Genomic DNA, 17,832 nt, shown 5'->3' with positions numbered 1-17,832 from the left:
TCAACCTACCACGACACTCCGACAGCAGACTGTTGCCTAGAAACGGGTCAACCCGCCAAGTCTGCAGGGGCTCGTTAGTGTGGCGTTTCAAAATAAGAGCTTCTAACTCATAGATCATAATACATAAATAAATAATAAATAAAGGAGTGAACGACTTCATATTGTAACAGGCAGATAAATAATAATAATAAACTAAGTGTAGTGCAGCTTCCATAATAACAGAATTACAGTTAGTGGAATTACTAACTCCTTAACTCTGTTACAGCAGCAAGTACAAGACAAAGCAGCCAGATAAATAAACAAAACACATTACAGCAGAGTGAGGACAGAGGAAAGCATCAATGTGTTTAGGAATGACTTGTAAACAGTTTGTAATGAAAACGATATTGACAATGTAGCCTATATGGAACATTTTAAGAATATTCCCATCATTATTAAACAAAAAGTGTCCAGTGAAACAACAAAGCAGCAAACTAAAGTAGCCTATATAGATGGACCATGGATCAGGAAGGGATTAGGAAACGCCTGTCAAAAGACAAATACACTCTACAGAGAATTTATTCAACAAAGAATTAAAGAGGCAGAAAATAAATGTAAGTCTCAGAATAAGTGAACCAATAGAAAAGAAAACTATAAGACAATATTTAATAACACCAAAAACAACACTAAAGGAATATGGGATATATAAAATGTTATTATCAAAAATGGCTCAACACAATGAAGTTCCCCTCAGTATTCCATTCAGAGTGTCACAGGATATGAAGCTATATGGACCAGGAAAGACTGGGCTCGTAATAGGAGGGTTAGGTGAGTGATAAACACAATGAGGAAACAAAGTCACAAGCTAGTTAGTTAACATATGCTTTATGAAAAATAAAGATAAAATGAAAATTCAGCACAATAACTGACTTCATGTTCCACAGTTTCTTTCTTTTTGTTCTTCACAAATGACAAATCAAATTGTTCTCTATCACATATGGGAAATGTCCACATGAGAGAAAATAATAATAACAAAAATGAGTTTCAATTAATGTTGTTTGAAAGTCTTTGTGGAACAGAGACAGGACTGTTACAACATAGTCATAACGCTCTTCTCTTTATGGCCATACTCAAATCACATAATCACACAATTAAACACACTAGTACTGTAATACAATAGTGACTAAAGGAAAATATTTGGTTTTAGTTCTATAGCCTATCAAATGGAATATTTATTTTTACACATTTTAAAACCATAAATTATTTGAGCTTTTTTTTTCTGCCATGAAATGTGATGATTTTAGCTGTTTTCCATGAATTACAATACTTTTTGTTTTACTTTTAACCATGAAATATGATTCATTTTGTTTAATCTCTTTTTAACCATTAAACAAATCCTTTAAGTTATCTACTGTGAAACAGTAAAAACCAGTGGTGGACAGTAACAGAGTAAATTTACTTGAGTAGCCTACTGTACTTATACATATCTAGAGGATTTGTACTTTACTTGAGTATTAGATTATTTTGGTACTTATTACTCTTACTTGAATACATTCCCAAGGCAAATATTTTTACTTTTACTGGAGTTAATTTGTAGGAAGGCTGAAAAGTAAGAGTAAGAGTTAGTTGGACGGTGCAGGTTCATTCGGTTACAGTTTTCACGCAAGAGTTAAATGATTGTTAATAAACATCTGCATTACTTCATTAAAGAATTGTTATTTTTATCAACGTTTGCCTGTAATCTCCTGTGGTAATGCAATGTGTTGCATTAACATTTTTAATTTGGCTCTCAAATGTATTTTTGTGTCCTTGAATATTTTATTTTGTGGTAAAAGTGTGAGTGGAGCCGTGCATGGAGTCCTGCAGCGTCCTGGAGGAAACTGGAGATGAGTTCAAACACACAGAATCACTGCCAGAGGCTTTTACAGCTGATTGGAAGATACAGTCCCTCCATCTTCTCTTCCTCCTGCTTTTCCATGGATGTTTTCTAGGAAGCTCCCAGTTCTTCTCCTGTGGGTGTTGTCCCTGCTGCAGTGGATCAGTGTCGCCCCCTGCTGACGCTCCTGACGACATCACAACAACACAACACAACACACACAGGGGAAACACACACATGTTCTTCTGACAAGCGGCGGACTGGAGATCGATATTATCATTAATGTTTTAACTCTTTATGGTTCAGTAGTAGAAATAAACAGCAGTAAAAACACCAGTCTCTCTACTCAGATTACACATGTCACCTCCTCCTCCTCCTCCTCCTCCTCTTCCTCCTTCTCTTCCTGTGTAAAGTTTACTTTCACTTTCACGCAGCGGTTGTGTCGCAGTTTATTTCCCTGTGTGAAGGTAAGGTGAACAGTCTGAATGTTTTCCTCGTTAACACCTGTCGTTACCTGAGTTCTCTGCCCTTCAACGTGTCGTTGTGTTGTTGTTGTGTTACTATAATGTTACTGTAGCTGAGTCAGAGCTGTAGCTGTAAAGTCTGGACCGACAGAACCGTGTCCTCCATGTTGTGTGGATGTTGTGGGTAGAAGCGCTGGAATAAGAGCAGAAGCAGAGTTAGTGGATGGGTTAGTGGATTTGTTTAATACTATGATGTTAATAGTTAAAATGAATTTGAAGCAATTTGGTTGAATTATGTGTGTTTTATTGAATTTAGTAACACTATTTTGTCCCCAGAGGACAGAAGAGCACAAAACATAACATTATCACACATATTTGTGTTATAAAACAAATCAACATTCATTTCCAAAACATTTAACATTTAACAGCATCAGCACATTCAAAACTAACGTTTCAGAATCAGTCTTCATTCAGAAACAGTCTGCATGTGTCCTCAGATGCAGGTAGTAATAGTGTGTTGTTGCATTGCATTTTTGGCCCATTTCGCCTGTTTTGACATCAGTCTGGCGAGGGCAGAATGCGCATTTACCCTTTAGAGTGATGGGCCAGGATCTGGGCGAGGGGCAACTGGGTGAGGGGCAGCTAGGTGAGGGGCTGCTGGGTGAGGGGCAGCTAGGTGAGGGGCAACTGTCACAGAAAGAGAGACTGTTTCTGAATGAAGATTGTTTCTGAAAAGCTATTTTAGAAAGATTGAATGTATGCTGTTAAATGTTTTGGAAATTAATGTTGATTTGTTTTATAACACAAATATGTGTGATCATGTTTTGTGCTTTTTAACCCTAACCCACATCACCCAGTTGGGGTCATTTTGATGTTACTATTTTCTGCCATACAAAAAATGAAAGGGTTAACAAAAAAATCCTGATGGAAGTTTGTCATACACCAGTGTCTGTTAATCCATTAATTCATTTTCCTTTTGATCTTTACTATATTTGAAATTATTCAGATTTTCTGTTTTGTGAAACTCAAAAAATAGGCATAATTTAATATAAATGAGGTATTAATTACAAAAAAAGTGTGAAATTAGTATTAATAGGTTGGTCTGAAGTTGAATAAAAAGATGAAACATACATTTGTGTAATAATGTTATATTTTGTGCTTTTTAGCCGTCAAACCAGTTTGAGTCATTTTGACCCCAGAAGACAATGGATGTTACTATTTGCCGCCATTAAAAAAAGAAGAAAGCGTTAAGAAAAAAAACTCCTGATGGAAGTTGTGTGGAAATAAGTGGAGGCCCAGTTGTTGTGTGTGTAGCTTGTTTGATCCAGTGGTTTTCTACAGGGACGCTGTCCACACAGAGACTGTGTCACATCAACTCAGTGGATCTCAGTCCTTGTGTGTGTCAGTGGATGGAAACACTGGTCCATGGATCATGTTGCTGGGCTGCAGCTTCATGACGCCATCTAGTGGACTGATAGTAGAAGTAGAGCAGCTGTTGGCAGCTTCCTCTTCCTCACTGCTGTGTGACTGCATTCAACTGACACTGATATGAAGCAGAGGAGAAGAGCCAATCAGTGGAGGAGCAGCTGGAGACATGATGGACATGTGAGCTGCTGTGCACATGAATGATGTGTGTTTCCTCTGCAGGTGAAGCTACAAAGTGTGTGTGAGCTGATGTGGATGTGAGCTCAGCAGCATGGATCAGTGTGAGGACAGAGAGGAGGGAGCCCCTCCCTCTAAAACCAAAAGCCAGACCACAGGTCAAAGGTCAGAGTTTAAAACAGTCAGAAAGACTTTTCTCTCTAAAAGTCAGTTGTTGTGTTTATTAAAAGATTGAAGATATTTCTCATCAGTTTTTCTCCAACATGCACATTCATCAGTTGTGTTGTTGTTTCAGGATCCAGCAGCAGAGACCAAACTCTCCTGAACCCAGCTGTCTGTCTGTAAAGAGCAACGACTCAAAGGACATTCTCACTAACTTTAAAGGAGGACGTGGATCAGCTGATCAGATGTAAGAGACAAAACTACATTTCAAAGGTTTTGAGTTTCTGTTGGACGTTCTTCCTGTGGAGTCACATTTCAATGATTCTCATTAAAAGCTGAGTTATAACTCAGACACACGTTCAGTGAATGACTGACAGCATCCCATGCATCTTTTTTTCTGTTATTGCATCCACTGCTGACGCTACTAAATATAACAGCTGCTTTTTGTTCAGACGCCCCTTTAGATTTTTGTTTGGGCATTTTACATTTCCTTCTCAACTAGGGGTGTGACTTTGTACACGTGTAAACGTTTACACGGAATGAAACTGTAAACGTTTAGTAAAAAATCCCTAAACGATACACGCAATTTTTTAAATTTTTTTTTTACATAGCGTAACGTTACCCTACATTTTGGGGGGGCTGGGTGAAAAATAGTCCCTCACACTGTCTTAATTTAGAGAAAACTATGATTTAATAAAAATGATGCTGTGACGCGCTTCCCTCCTTCAGACAAAATGTGTGTGAGTGCGGTTTTTTCCCCCTTTTTTTCTTGTCTTTTTTTTTTTTTTTTTTTTTTTTGCAAGCGAGTGTGATGGCGCCGCCACCGAGTAAACCGTAAACACCCATCCGAAAAAAACGCCGGGTCAGACATTGCTTTTCTGGTTGCCAAAAAATATTCTATGCAAATATAGCCTCCCTAAACACAAACAAATAACCTTAAACGGATTGAAAGGGGTGTCTAGAGACATTGAAGACGGCCGAGGACTGAGACGCCTCTGGGCTGGTTGCTCCTGCCCAGTCTGTCCACTCCTCTCATCCACACATCAGCACCTGCACCATGTCGGCTCGGCTCGCTCCTCGTTTTAAATGACTTATTACTCCTTTTAAAAGTAGCGTAAACAATTTACTGTTCTGATCACTCATACGTGTATTTAGTTAGGCTATACGTTGCATTATTATTAGTTATACTTCAAAAATAAAGGACGGTGGAGCGAGCCAAGCTGTAGCCCAGGACAGGTGCTGATGTGTGGGAGAGGGAGAGACTGGGCTCCGCGGTGCTCTTGCAACTTGCGGCGGAAGATGAATGAACTTAAAGAGATATTGGTGAATGAGGCCCATTGTTACAACATGTAGGAAAAGGAACTCATTCACATTTGTAACCCTTAAAATAACTTTGCAGAGAATTCTTTTGAAAACCTAAAACTGTCAAACATGAGTTGTGTTGTTGTTTCAGGATCCAGCAGCAGAGACCAGACTCTCCTGAACCCAGCTGTCTGTCTTTAAAGAGTGACTGGTCAAATGAACGGTTCATTACCTTTAAAGAAGGACGTGGATCAGCTGATCAGATGTAAGCTGTAACTGACAGTCAGACTCAGGTTATTGTAGAAAAGAACCAGTTTGTACGACGTGTTGTTGGACCAGGTCTGAAACCAAAGCGTCTGTGTCTGTTGTGAACGTCCTCAGGGGACATATAAAGTCCATCTTGTATTATCTCTCTGCCCTGATGTTGACTTGACACTGATTCCTCCACAGAGTGGACCAGGAGAGCTCAGAGGTTCCCAGTGGTCAGTCTGCCCAGCAGCATCAAACACACCTGGACTCCATATTTATGGTGAGGACATGTCCAACAGCTGCTGTTACATCTGTTGTGTTCACCATCATCTCCATGCTGCACTTTGACACCAGTGGATTGTCAGTCTGTCCAACATGGATCTGATGTTTGGCTCCATGGTTTTAGTTTGATGCTGTCACTCATAGAGTTTCTGTTCCAGCGGCTGGAGGAGAACATGGTCACTTTTGTCAAGAATGAGCTGAAGAAGATCCACAAGGCTCTGAGTCCAGATTACCCAGAATGCTCAGGGAGTCAGCGGGAGGATGAGGAGGTGTTGGATGGTGAGGACGAAGAGCAGAGGTGGAGCAGCAGAGAGGAATTAGTGAAGATCACAGTGAACTTCCTGAGGAGGATGAAGCAGGAGGAGCTGGCTGAGCGTCTGCAGAGCGGTAAGAGGATTTCTCTAAAGATTCAACATGACGGACAAATCAGGCGTTCACTGACATCAACACATGGAGGGAAACATGTTCACATAGTCGTTATTTAGAAGAATTAAAATGTTATATTTTCTTATTGATCTAATTTCTTGTGTTTTCATTCAGAATATTTTGCTCCAGTTTGTGGACGTAAACTCAAATCTGCCCTGAGGAAGAAGTTCCAGTGTGTGTTTGAGGGGATCTCTAAAGCAGGACACCAAACCCTTCTGAAGCAGATCTACACAGAGCTCTACATCACAGAGGGAGGGACTGGAGGGGTCAATGATGAACATGAGGTCAGACAGATTGAAACAGCATCCAGGAAACCAGACAGACCAGAAACAACCATCAGACAAGAAGACATCTTTAAAGCCCCACCTGGCAGAGACCGACCAATCAGAACAGTGATGACAAAGGGAGTGGCTGGCATTGGGAAAACAGTCTTAACACAGAAGTTCACTCTGGACTGGGCTGAAGACAAAACCAACCAAGACATACACTTCACATTTCCCTTCACCTTCAGAGAGCTGAATGTGCTGAAAGAGAGAAAGTTCAGCTTGGTGGAACTTGTTCATCACTTCTTCTCTGAAACCAAAGAAGCAGGAATCTGCAGGTTTGATGAGTTCCAGGTAGTTTTCATCTTTGACGGTCTGGACGAGTGTCGACTTCCTCTGGACTTCCACAACACTGAGACCCTGACTGATGTGACAGAGTCCACCTCAGTCAACGTGCTGCTGACCAACCTCATCAGGGGGAACCTGCTTCCCTCTGCTCGCCTCTGGATAACCACACGACCTGCAGCAGCCAATCACATTCCTCCTTACTGTGTTGACATGGTGACAGAGGTCAGAGGGTTCACTGACCCACAGAAGGAGGAGTACTTCAGGAAGAGGTTCAGAGATGAGCAGCAGGCCAGAGAGATAATCTCCCACATCAAGACCTCACGAAGCCTCCACATCATGTGCCACATCCCAGTCTTCTGCTGGATCTCTGCTACAGTTCTGGAGGAGCTGTTGAAGACCAGAAGGAGAGGAAAGCTGCCCAAGACCCTGACTGAGATGTACATCCACTTCCTGGTGGTTCATCTAAAACTGAAGAAGGTCAAGTATGATGAAGGAGCTGAGACAGATCCACACTGGAGTCCAGAGAGCAGGAAGATGATTGAGTGTCTGGGAAAACTGGCTTTTGAGCAGCTGCAGAAAGGAAACCTGATCTTCTATGAATCAGACCTGACAGAGTGTGGCATCGATATCAGAGCAGCCTCAGTGTACTCAGGAGTGTTCACACAGATCTTTAAAGAGGAGAGCGGCCTGTACCAGGACAAGGTGTTCTGCTTCGTCCATCTGAGTGTTCAGGAGTTTCTGGCTGCTCTTCATGTCCATCTGACCTTCATCAACTCTGGACTCAACCTGATGTCACAACAACAAACAACCTCCAAGAAGACTGAAACATCAGGAGTCAAATCTGCAGAGAGAAACTTCTACCGGAGCGCTGTGGACGAGGCCTTACAGAGTCCAAATGGACACCTGGACTTGTTCCTCCGCTTCCTCCTGGGTCTTTCACTGACGACCAATCAAAATCTCCTACGAGGTCGGATGACACAGACAGGAAGTGACTCACGGTCCAATCAGAAAACAGTCCTGTACATCAAGAAGAAGATTGAAGAGACTCCCTCTGCAGAGAAAAGCATCAACCTGTTCCACTGTCTGAATGAACTGAATGATCGTTCACTCGTGGAGGAGATCCAACAGTCCCTGAGCTCAGGACGTCTCTCCACAGATAAACTGTCTCCTGCTCAGTGGTCGGCTCTGGGCTTCATCTTACTGTCATCAGAAGAAGATCTGGACGAGTTTGACCTGAAGAAATACTCTGCCTCAGAGGAGGCTCTTCTGAGGCTGCTGCCAGTGGTCAAAGCCTCCAACAAAGCTCTGTAAGTGTAGAAATAGTTTGATTTATTCATCATTACATAAAAACCCTTCTGTCTTTCAACAGAACAGATAATAAACTCCTTTCTTCTTTAATTCCTCATGATCATCTCTTCAGACTGAGCTGCTGTAACCTCTCAGAGAGAAGCTGTGAAGCTCTGTCCTTAGTCCTCAGCTCCCAGTCCTCTAGTCTCAGACACCTGGACCTGAGTAACAACAACCTGCAGGACTCAGGAGTGAAGCTGCTGTCTGGTGGACTGGAGAGTCCACACTGTAGACTGGAGACTCTCAGGTGAGGATCCATCCTGTTTATCTGATGACACTTGAACACAGCAGTAGTGTTGTTTTTGGCGGCCTGTTTTAATTTTAGTTTTAGTCTAGTCTTTGTGCCAAACTGTCATTTTAGTTTTTATTAGTTTTAGTCAACTAAAACTCTGAGCATTTTAGTCTTATTTTAGTCAGAATAACCCATGACTATTTTCGTCTAGTTTTAGTCGACGAAAACTGATGACAGTCAATGACAGTCAATTATTTTAATCTCGTTCTAGTAATGTAATTCTATTTAACCCAGTTAATATAATTACCTTGTATAGTAGCCTAACTATAGACGAAACCAAATTTTTCTTTTAGTCAAATCAATTTCACAATTCAAACATGGTTATCTTATTAGGGCCACGGGCAATCGCACCGGGCACTGGTCCCAACAGCTATGAAATAGCTTTGCCCGGGCACTACTGTTATTGTGTGGATTTTTTCCTAGTTATTTTTTTTTTTCATCTTCCGGACGATTTTCGATTCGCTACTAGTTATAAACAAATTATCAAAACGTGCGGTTTGATCGGGATCGGTAAGCTATTACATTTCTCAACAGTTTACGAATTTTTCGCGATGTAAGTCGTGAAAAACTGCTCAAAATTTTGCATTGAAGTCAATGGGACGGGCGAAAAAAAAAAGAGCGAAAAAGACCAATAATTGGAGTTTAACAAACGTCTACTGCTCAGGCATACTTTCACCTAGAGACTCCATTTAAACTTTAAACAGTAGACACAAGTCTTGTGTATTGGTGTATTACTCCACGTTTTGATAGGTTATATAGTTTTTGATCAATCCCTGTTCAATGACCATGCTCATTTTTGGAGAAATTATGAGATTATAATGGTTGTGTATTGCACGGAATGTTCGTGTCAGAGTGCGTGACATCATCGGTTAGAGTGGGAGAGAGGCCAGAAAAACTCAAAAAAAGATTTTTTCTCTTTCCACACTCAGCCCGGCCACAATTTACACTCTACACACTAGGGTTGTGCCGATTGGCGATCCAATCGTCTATTGGCGATTGGAAGGACGAGCGGCGATGTTTTGTTTTCTTGCCGATTTTACACACACACATACGCGCTACTTTTTTATTGATCTAATGCGCAATCTGTTTGTTTTGTTTTAATGAAGCCGCTTGGCTTGCTGCTTCCAACAGATACTCTGTCAAATGACAGTGTTTCACCAATCAAATGCAGCCACTGGCGACGTCCAATCAGACAGAGCCAGGTAGTCATATGACCGCACACAAAATCTCTGTGGTAAACAGGGTGGCCACTCCGCCTCAAATTTGAGGAAACACGTTTAGCTGGTGTTGTGGCTGTGACTAGGCTGCCGACGCCAGCCCTGTTACTGTATGTCACAGCCCGACGAGGTGTTCACTAAGACGTCCAGTGAATTACGTCCGCCATGAATGGATTTTTCGGCTTTCGGCAACGCAATATCATTCCGTTTATTGATCATAGCCTCTCCATTATTAGCCCTCACACACACAGAGAGAGAGAGAAGCGCGCATGCATGACAGCATGACAGCAGGGCACGGTAAAAGCGAAACTCATAATAATAATAATAATAATAATAAATTTTATTTAGAAAGCGCCTTTCACGCCACTCAAGGACACTTTACAGCAGTTAAAATCATCAAAAACACAGAATAAATCATCAATAAACAATACCAAAACAAAACACACAGCACGGAATAAACAACATTAAAAAGCACAGAATAAACAACAATAAACACATCAGTAAGAATAAATAATGAAAAGAACAAATAAATACAACTGTGCAGAATAAAAGGGAAGTGTTAGGGTGGGGGGTGGTCGATCTCCAGGGAGGGCGATTGGGACGATCTGAGAATGTCAAAATTGCCCAACACTACTACACACATAATTTTTTCAGAATTTGTAAGACAAACTTGTTATCTCTCATATCATGTGCTCAAAATATCAGAGAGACTTACAGAATTTACAGAACAAGCCTCTGAGTGCGGCCACGTCTGTCTCTGCTCCTCATTGACTCCAATACAAATATTTTCTGAGAGAAGCAGAACGGACCGATGTTTTAAAACTGCCAGCGTCTCCAAAATATTTACTGTAGAAACACCAAATCGTACCACATTTTTCAGGAAGTCCTTAGAGCAACGTGATCTGTGTTTTGTTCTGATAGGAGTTACCGTTTTGACACAGTAAGCCTAAATGTGAGACCGGTGCAGAGGCAGAAAATCGCTCTTTTTCTCCACGTTTCTGTCTTTCTCAGCCTCGGGGGCCCCTATCGCCGTGGTAACCTCTTTGATCCTCAGGCCAGAGCTCGTTAACTTCATAAACAATCCACCTGGCGCTCGTTTAAATGTTTATAAACACAGACACAGCTAAATCAGACTGACACAGGATGCAGCTCATAACATGTGTCAAGTCAGTCACACACAGACTCTAGAACCAGCTTCATGTGATTACAGTTACACACACACACATCAAAACACACAGGTAACATACAAATGCGCGCGGAAGCGCACACTCCTCTCCCACACTCTAACACACACAGGTAACTTCATGTGATTATACACACTCACACACAGTTAACCTAATGTGATTACAGCTCCTCCATATCAGTGCTTATAGAAAGATGATCATGTGTCTGTCTGATCAGCTCTGTCTTGACCTTAAAGCAGAAGTAAGTGATATATTTGTGTTAATATAAGTCTTAAATAGTTATATCTTCCAACAGCAATCACTTACATAGAGTGTTTGGACCGAAACACGGGTCTGTCAGTCACTCTGCTCTGCTCTGAGCCGAGGAGAAAACATTTCTTGTATCCTACAGTTTTTATCCAATGAGGAGAGAGAACGGCATGCAGGGCTGTGTGTGCAGCCAAGGGATGCACGTGAATGTGGTGACGTAGGGACGAGGACTGTTATGGTGCGTTCAAGGCAACCCGTAACTCGTGTTTTTCCGACCTGTGAAGTTGTACCAGTTCGATCCGGTACGACTTCACGGGTCAGAAGTTACGAGTGGCCGTTATAGTGACTTTCACAGGTAAAACAGGTCGGAAAAACACGAGTGGGTTGCCTGGAACGCTACAAAGTCGTAAGTTGTGACTTGAAGCTGTAATTTACGGTTTCAAAAGCCTACCTGGAACGCAGCATTAGCCAAAACGACCGGATCGCTTACTTCTGCTTTAAGATCGTGGGTTTGATTCCCATGTTTACAGAGATGGCAAAACCAGCAGTAGCCCCGTGGGCCTTTCAAAATTTCCCCAGAGGAAATTTTCTAGTTTTTATATTATTGTTACCTTATAGAATACATCCATTCCAGACATGGAAGATGCTGCTCAACATATTTATTTTCGGTTCCCACACACTAGATTTAGCAGATATTTTGGAGAAACCCACTTTACACTCTCTCTCACACACACAAACAAATAGCTACATACACGCTAGTCATACACACACGCACGCACACACACACACACGCTAGACTAGTCACACACGTGTCTCAGTAGTTTGACTCGTTAACACTAACCCAGCGCAGCTGCATCTTCTAAATAAGTGACGTTGCTGCCTATGAAACAGAAATACTGCAAAATAATAATTATTTCATCTCGTCTTGTTTTGGTCAACGAAAATGAAGAGACATTTTAGCAGAGTTTTTGTTTTGTGAACCACATTTAGTTTCGTTTTTATTCGTCAATAGTATTGCATTATATATTTTATTATAGTTATCGTCACATGGCCACTGTTTACGTTTCGTCTCGTCTCGTTTTCATCACGTGATAAAGGGTCGTTGACGATGATATTTCATCATAATTTTCGTTGACGAAAGCAACACTACACAGCAGCAGGTGTTGACAGAGGGTTCCTGTGTGTTGTTGTGTGTGTTCAGTCTGTCAGGATGTCTGGTCACAGAGGAAGGCTGTGCTTCATTGGACATGTTCATGTTTTAGTGAATGTTGAACTGAATGAATCAGTTTAAATGATGAACCTGAGCAGCGTTCACTGTCACTAGAGTGAACACTGCTCAGGTTTTATGACAGTTTTACATCACGTCTCATGACGTCTCCATGGAGACGGCCCAGCTTCAATAGTATGTCGTTGTGGTACAGAAGGTACAGACACATCTACTATTGCTGAAGACAGTTTGTTTGAGTGATTGATTAACAAACAAGTGAAAAAAGAAAAAAAGCCCCTGGATATTTCCATATACAGTTTACCTTCACTACACCTGGACTTTCACTTTCAGCAGAACATGACTCATTGTTTATAATATTTTCTCAATCTCAACATTTTGTTTGTTAGTTGTAAATGTAACTCACGTCTGTGATTCTTAAGGTTCATTAATTCATAGAGTTTGTTAGTGGCAGTGAGTAGAGGCTGGTGATGGAGGTAGAAGGAAGTTCTACTGAAAAACAACAGCTGATTATTTATTTAAATGAACAGAACAAATGAACATGAATTAGTTCATTTTCATCTGTATGAACTGAACTTATAAGGAGTTCTAAGTGTGAACTGACACAAACACTGACTGAAGAAACTAAACTGCATTTGGTGGTGGTGGCTCACTGAACATCTGAAGTGGTATGAGCATTAAAACACTGATTCCAGGAATCTGTCCCAATATTTTATTGTTTGGAGAAAACAGTATAGATGATGGTTGGTGTAGGTAGTGGATGATTTGCTCTGTACAATGAAATAATAAAGGAACATTACACATTATGACATCAAACAAATAATAAAGATAAATGAAGTTATTTTTCTTTAACTTAAAGCAGAAGTAAGTGATCCGGTCGTTTTGGCTAACTTCCTGTCAGCCGATGGAGTTAGCAGTCCCCGCCCTCGTCCCTACGTCACCACATTCACGCGCATCCCTTGGCTGCACACACGGAGAGGACCGCCCCTTTTTGCCGTTCTCTCTCCTCATTGGATAAAGGTTGTAGGATACGAGGAAAGTTTTCTCCTCGGCTTACAGCAGAGCAGAGTGACTGACAGACCCGTGTTTCAGACCAAACACTCTATATAAGTGATTGCCGTCGGAAGATAAAACTATTTAAGACTTATATTAACACACACATTCCGCTTACTTCTGCTTTAATTAAAGCAGAAGTGAGTGGTCCGGTCGTTTTCGCTAATGCTGCGTTCCAGGCAGGCTTTTGAAATCGTAAATTACAGCTTCAAGTCACAACTTACGACTTTGTAGCGTTCCAGGCAACCCACTCGTGTTTCTCCGACCTGTTTTACCGGTGAAAGTCACTATAACGGCCACTCGTAACTTCCGACCGGTGAACTCGTACCAGATCGAACTGGTACGACTTCACGGTCGGAAAAATACGAGTTTCCTTGAACGCACCATAACAGTCCTCGTCCCTACGTCACCACATTCACGGCGTTCCTTGGCTGCACACACAGCCCTGCATGCCGTTCTCTCTCCTCATTGGATAAAAACTGTAGGATACGATAAATGTTTTCTCTTCGGCTCAGAGCAGAGCAGAGGGACTGAGAGACCCGTGTTTCAGACCAAACACTCTATGTAAGTGATTGCTGTCGGAAGATATAACTATTTAAGACTTATATTAACACAAATATATCACTTACTTCTGCTTTAACACATCCACAGTTTTGGTGATTCACTTTAAGGTCAAACTCAGGTCTCTAGTATGAGATAAAAATCAATATGATAACATTCAAACAACATGAGCAACTTAAACCAATAAACAAAGGAAGTGAGGTCAGTACAGTGACGTTGTCTTCAGGCAAATGTTTGGAGGGAAAGAGAGGGTCAAAGGTCAGAGGGCGGGGTTATATCACCTTAGGGGGTGTGGTTAGGTGTGACTGTGGTGATGCAGGTAGGGTGGAGTCTGTGATTTTAACACTGTATATATACAAACAACAAGAACAAACTGTAAACTCTCAGTGTTGAAATGTTGTGTATTTATGATTCTAACCTGTTATTTCCTTCATATTGAGAATGTGAGTGTTTTTCCTTGAATTCCTCTTCAGACTGAGCAGCTGTAACCTCTCAGAGAGAAGCTGTGAAGCTCTGTCCTCAGTCTTCAGCTCCCAGCCCTCTAGTCTGAGACACCTGGACCTGAGTAACAACAACCTGCAGGACTCAAGAGTGAAGCTGCTGTCTGCTGGACTGGAGCGTCCACACTGTAGACTGGAGACTCTCAGGTGAGGATCCATCCAGCTGTTTATCTGATGCCTCTTGAACACAGCAGCAAGTGTTGACAGAGGGTTCCTGTGTGTTGTTGTGTGTGTTCAGTCTGTCAGGATGTCTGGTCACAGAGGAAGGCTGTGCTTCTCTGGCCTCAGCTCTGAGCTCCAACCCCTCCCATCTGAGAGAGCTCGACCTGAGCTACAACCATCCAGGAGCCTCAGGAGTGAAGCTGCTGTCTGCTGGACTGGAGGATCCAGACTGGAGACTGGACTCTCTCAGGTATGGAGAGGCTGCTGCAGCCACACACACTGTCTGATAGAGGAGGAGGAGCTGGAACATTTTCTATGGCCCCATTCACACCTGGTCACACCTGGTATTAACATCTGTCTCAGGTGATCCATGTGTGGTAGAGCAGGTTGCTTATTTATATTTTTCTTTTTTTGTATTTGGGGTGTAGTACCCCCGTTTTGTATTTGGGGTGTAGTACCCCCTCCTCCTGCTTTCTGCTCACCGTGCGTCGCCGTCCTCCTTTACGTTGATTACGGGGCGGCGCCGGGGGGACAATTGGAACATTGGATGCAGGTGTGCGGACTCCTTCGCTCTCAGTAGTAGACTTGGCGTCGGTGGTGTGGCTGTGGTGGCGTTCGTGTAGCAAGACAACAGGCCAGTGCATTTTTATACCCTCAGGTAAGTTTTGCAACAGCATTGGTTCTTGGCGTGCAATTGTATGGTAGCTGACAGGCTCTGTTTGCAGCGGTCGGCCTGTCTTCTGGCTGGAGATTGAGTGAGGGGAGAGTTGTCCTGGCAGTGTGTGTGTGCGCGCAGCCCCGTGAGCCACACAGCGTTCTGTGAGCAGCACGGCGTTCGCTTCCTTGGTTAAATTGAGGTATGTTTGTTGGTTGCATTGCACGGCGCATTTGTGTAGTAGCATGGCTGATAAATTATTGACTTTGCAGTGGTTTTGTCGGCCGAAGTCGGAGGTGAGCCAAGCGTGGCCTTGAAGTTGGCTTTGTACACAGCATTCAGTTCCTACGGTAGGCCGTCTCATTTGTCTTTTTGTGCTTGTGGTACATGTGCCTTTTTCTAGCTGCTATTAACCATGACCTTGCACCTCTGATTGTTAACAGTTAAAGCTGTCTGTTGCGGTGTGTGTCCTCCTGTGTCGGAGCCCTGAAGCCTCCACGCCCCGCCAACTATCAGCTGACGCGGGCCCCTACGCCTCGTATGGGCGTCCTACTGCTGTTCTGTCTGGGTTATTTTGATTATTCATTATTTTCCAAAGTTTCTTTTGTTATTTAGTATTTTATTGTATTGTTTTCTTTTTGTTTTTCTGTGTGTGTGTGTGTGTGCAGGCCTTTTGCCTGCAGTGAACCCCGTTTCTGGATCTGTAAAGTTTGTTTCTTTTGTTTAATTTCTGAATTAATCAAATCAGGGGTTGTGTGAGTGTGTTGGTGTGAGTGGAGCCTAAAGAGCTTGTGTGTGTGTGTATATTGTATTGTGCAGGTTCCCCATCTTTTACTGCCTGGCCTAATAGTTGTCTCTCTCTTTTGGACAGGTGCTGGCGGAGCCACTGGTGCAAGAGACTGGCTGATCCCGGTGGTGGCGGTTCCCTTCACTTTCCTTTACAGTAGTGCACTTTGTGGTGGACAATTTGTGTGGTTTTCACGTGTGGTGTAGCATAAGGACCCTTCCCCTCTCCCTCAGCAGTCATCTTTGCCCGGTGAGCCCCCAGCCCTGTACCCTAGCACTTTATTGACAACTTAAGCAACGCTTTTATATGGCCCTATTATATATTGTTGTCCATTGATTTTATTGTGAACCTGTACTCTGCAAAAAGAAAAAGAAAAACAATAGTTAATAATAAAAACTTGTAATTTTTTGGAATCACGTCTGAGCCAGTGTCTGTTAAACCTGTGTGTCTTTTGGTGTTATAGAATTGTAGCTATAGGTTTAGAATTCCTGGGGGTGGAATTCCCCTAGGTGGCGTTGTTGGCTCCTTCTCAAAGTTTTTCCCTCGTAGCATTGCCACAACTTGGCGTTGTTGGCAGGATGACATTTTGAAGCCAGACGTGAATTCCTTTTTTTTCTTTGTTCTTTCTTTTTCCTTTTTTTTTTCTTGAGGGTTTGCTGCATTTGTAGCATCCAGTGAGAGTTTTAGTGTTCTTTTTTTTTGTAGAGCTTGTGTTTCTTTTTTTTGTGTGTGTTTAGTTGGTTATAGAGACAGAACAGCAGTAGGTAGCCCAGCTCTAAACCCCAGATTTCTAAATTTCTCTAGCAGGTTTTCCTGCAGCTCACCCTCCGGTGCCATGGCGGAGGAACTGCAACAGCTTAAAGAACTGGTCATGCAGCTGAAGGCAGACAATGAGCGGCTCTGCAGGGAAAGGGATGCTTCACAGGCCGGCCCGAGTACTGCTCCGACTCCTCCTGCTCCGGTGAGTACCACTCCATTGGCCAATGCCAGCACTACAATAACAGAGCGATTAGTGGTAGTGCCTCGTGACCGTAGGTGCCCAACCTTTAATGGAAAGACTGGCATAAATGTAACGGATTGGGCGGAAGAAGTTCAAGCCTGCATGCGTTCTCGACGGTTGGCAACTGCTGATCAGGCCCTCTTTATCTTTGATCATCTAGAGGGAGAGGCCAGAGATGAGATTAAATATCGCACCAGCGCTGAGCAAGCAGACCCTGAACAGATCCTTGCCATATTGAAAGAGTTGTATGGTTGCACCCGTTCATATATAGCTTTGCAGCAGGCTTTCTTTGCTAGGACTCAGCAGGAAGGCGAGACCTTGCAAGAATTTTCCTTGGCTCTGATGGCCCTTATGGAGCAGGTAAAGCAGCGGGCCCCTGATGGTCTTCTTAACTCAGCAGTTCTGCTTCGTGACCAATTTGTGGAACACGTTCTTGATGGTGCCCTTCGTAGGGAGCTGAAACAGTTGGTCCGTCGTCAACCTCAAGCCACTCTGATAGACGTGCGTGCAGAAGCTATCCGCTGGGAAAGAGAGGGACTCCCAGGCGGCGTCAGGGAGCGTAGCCATTCACTCCCAGCCATGTACGGTCTGCAGTATGGCGTACAGGGCAGCCCCCATCCACCTTTGGCCACTTCACAGAACTCCGA

At 42.8% G+C, this 17,832-nt stretch overlaps 2 protein-coding genes across 2 annotated transcripts in view; both read left to right on the top strand.

Moving 5' to 3' along the window:
* LOC311004122 (protein NLRC3-like) overlaps positions 1 to 17,832 on the top strand; it is a gene marked incomplete at both ends in the record, with an annotated part of 177,378 nt that overhangs the window by 91,688 nt on the left and 67,858 nt on the right. Inside the window, one exon of the mRNA XM_083996070.1 lies at positions 14,820 to 14,993. Within this exon, the coding sequence (XP_083852196.1) occupies positions 14,820 to 14,993 (174 nt within the window). The remainder of the gene's footprint in view (positions 1 to 14,819; positions 14,994 to 17,832) is intronic.
* LOC311004714 (protein NLRC3-like) lies at positions 4,895 to 12,504 on the top strand (the record flags this gene model as incomplete). Its single annotated transcript, XM_083996886.1, has 6 exons — positions 4,895 to 4,917; positions 5,836 to 5,914; positions 6,075 to 6,303; positions 6,457 to 8,260; positions 8,374 to 8,547; positions 12,444 to 12,504. 6 exons carry the CDS (start codon positions 4,895 to 4,897, stop codon positions 12,502 to 12,504), a joined length of 2,370 nt encoding a protein of 789 aa, XP_083853012.1.

Source organism: Trachurus trachurus, assembly GCF_905171665.1.
Source record: "Trachurus trachurus genome assembly, chromosome: 21".
NCBI classification, from domain to species: domain Eukaryota; kingdom Metazoa; phylum Chordata; class Actinopteri; order Carangiformes; family Carangidae; genus Trachurus; species Trachurus trachurus.
The sequence above is the reverse complement of the archived record's forward strand: the minus strand, read 5'-3'. Positions and strand labels throughout refer to the sequence as shown.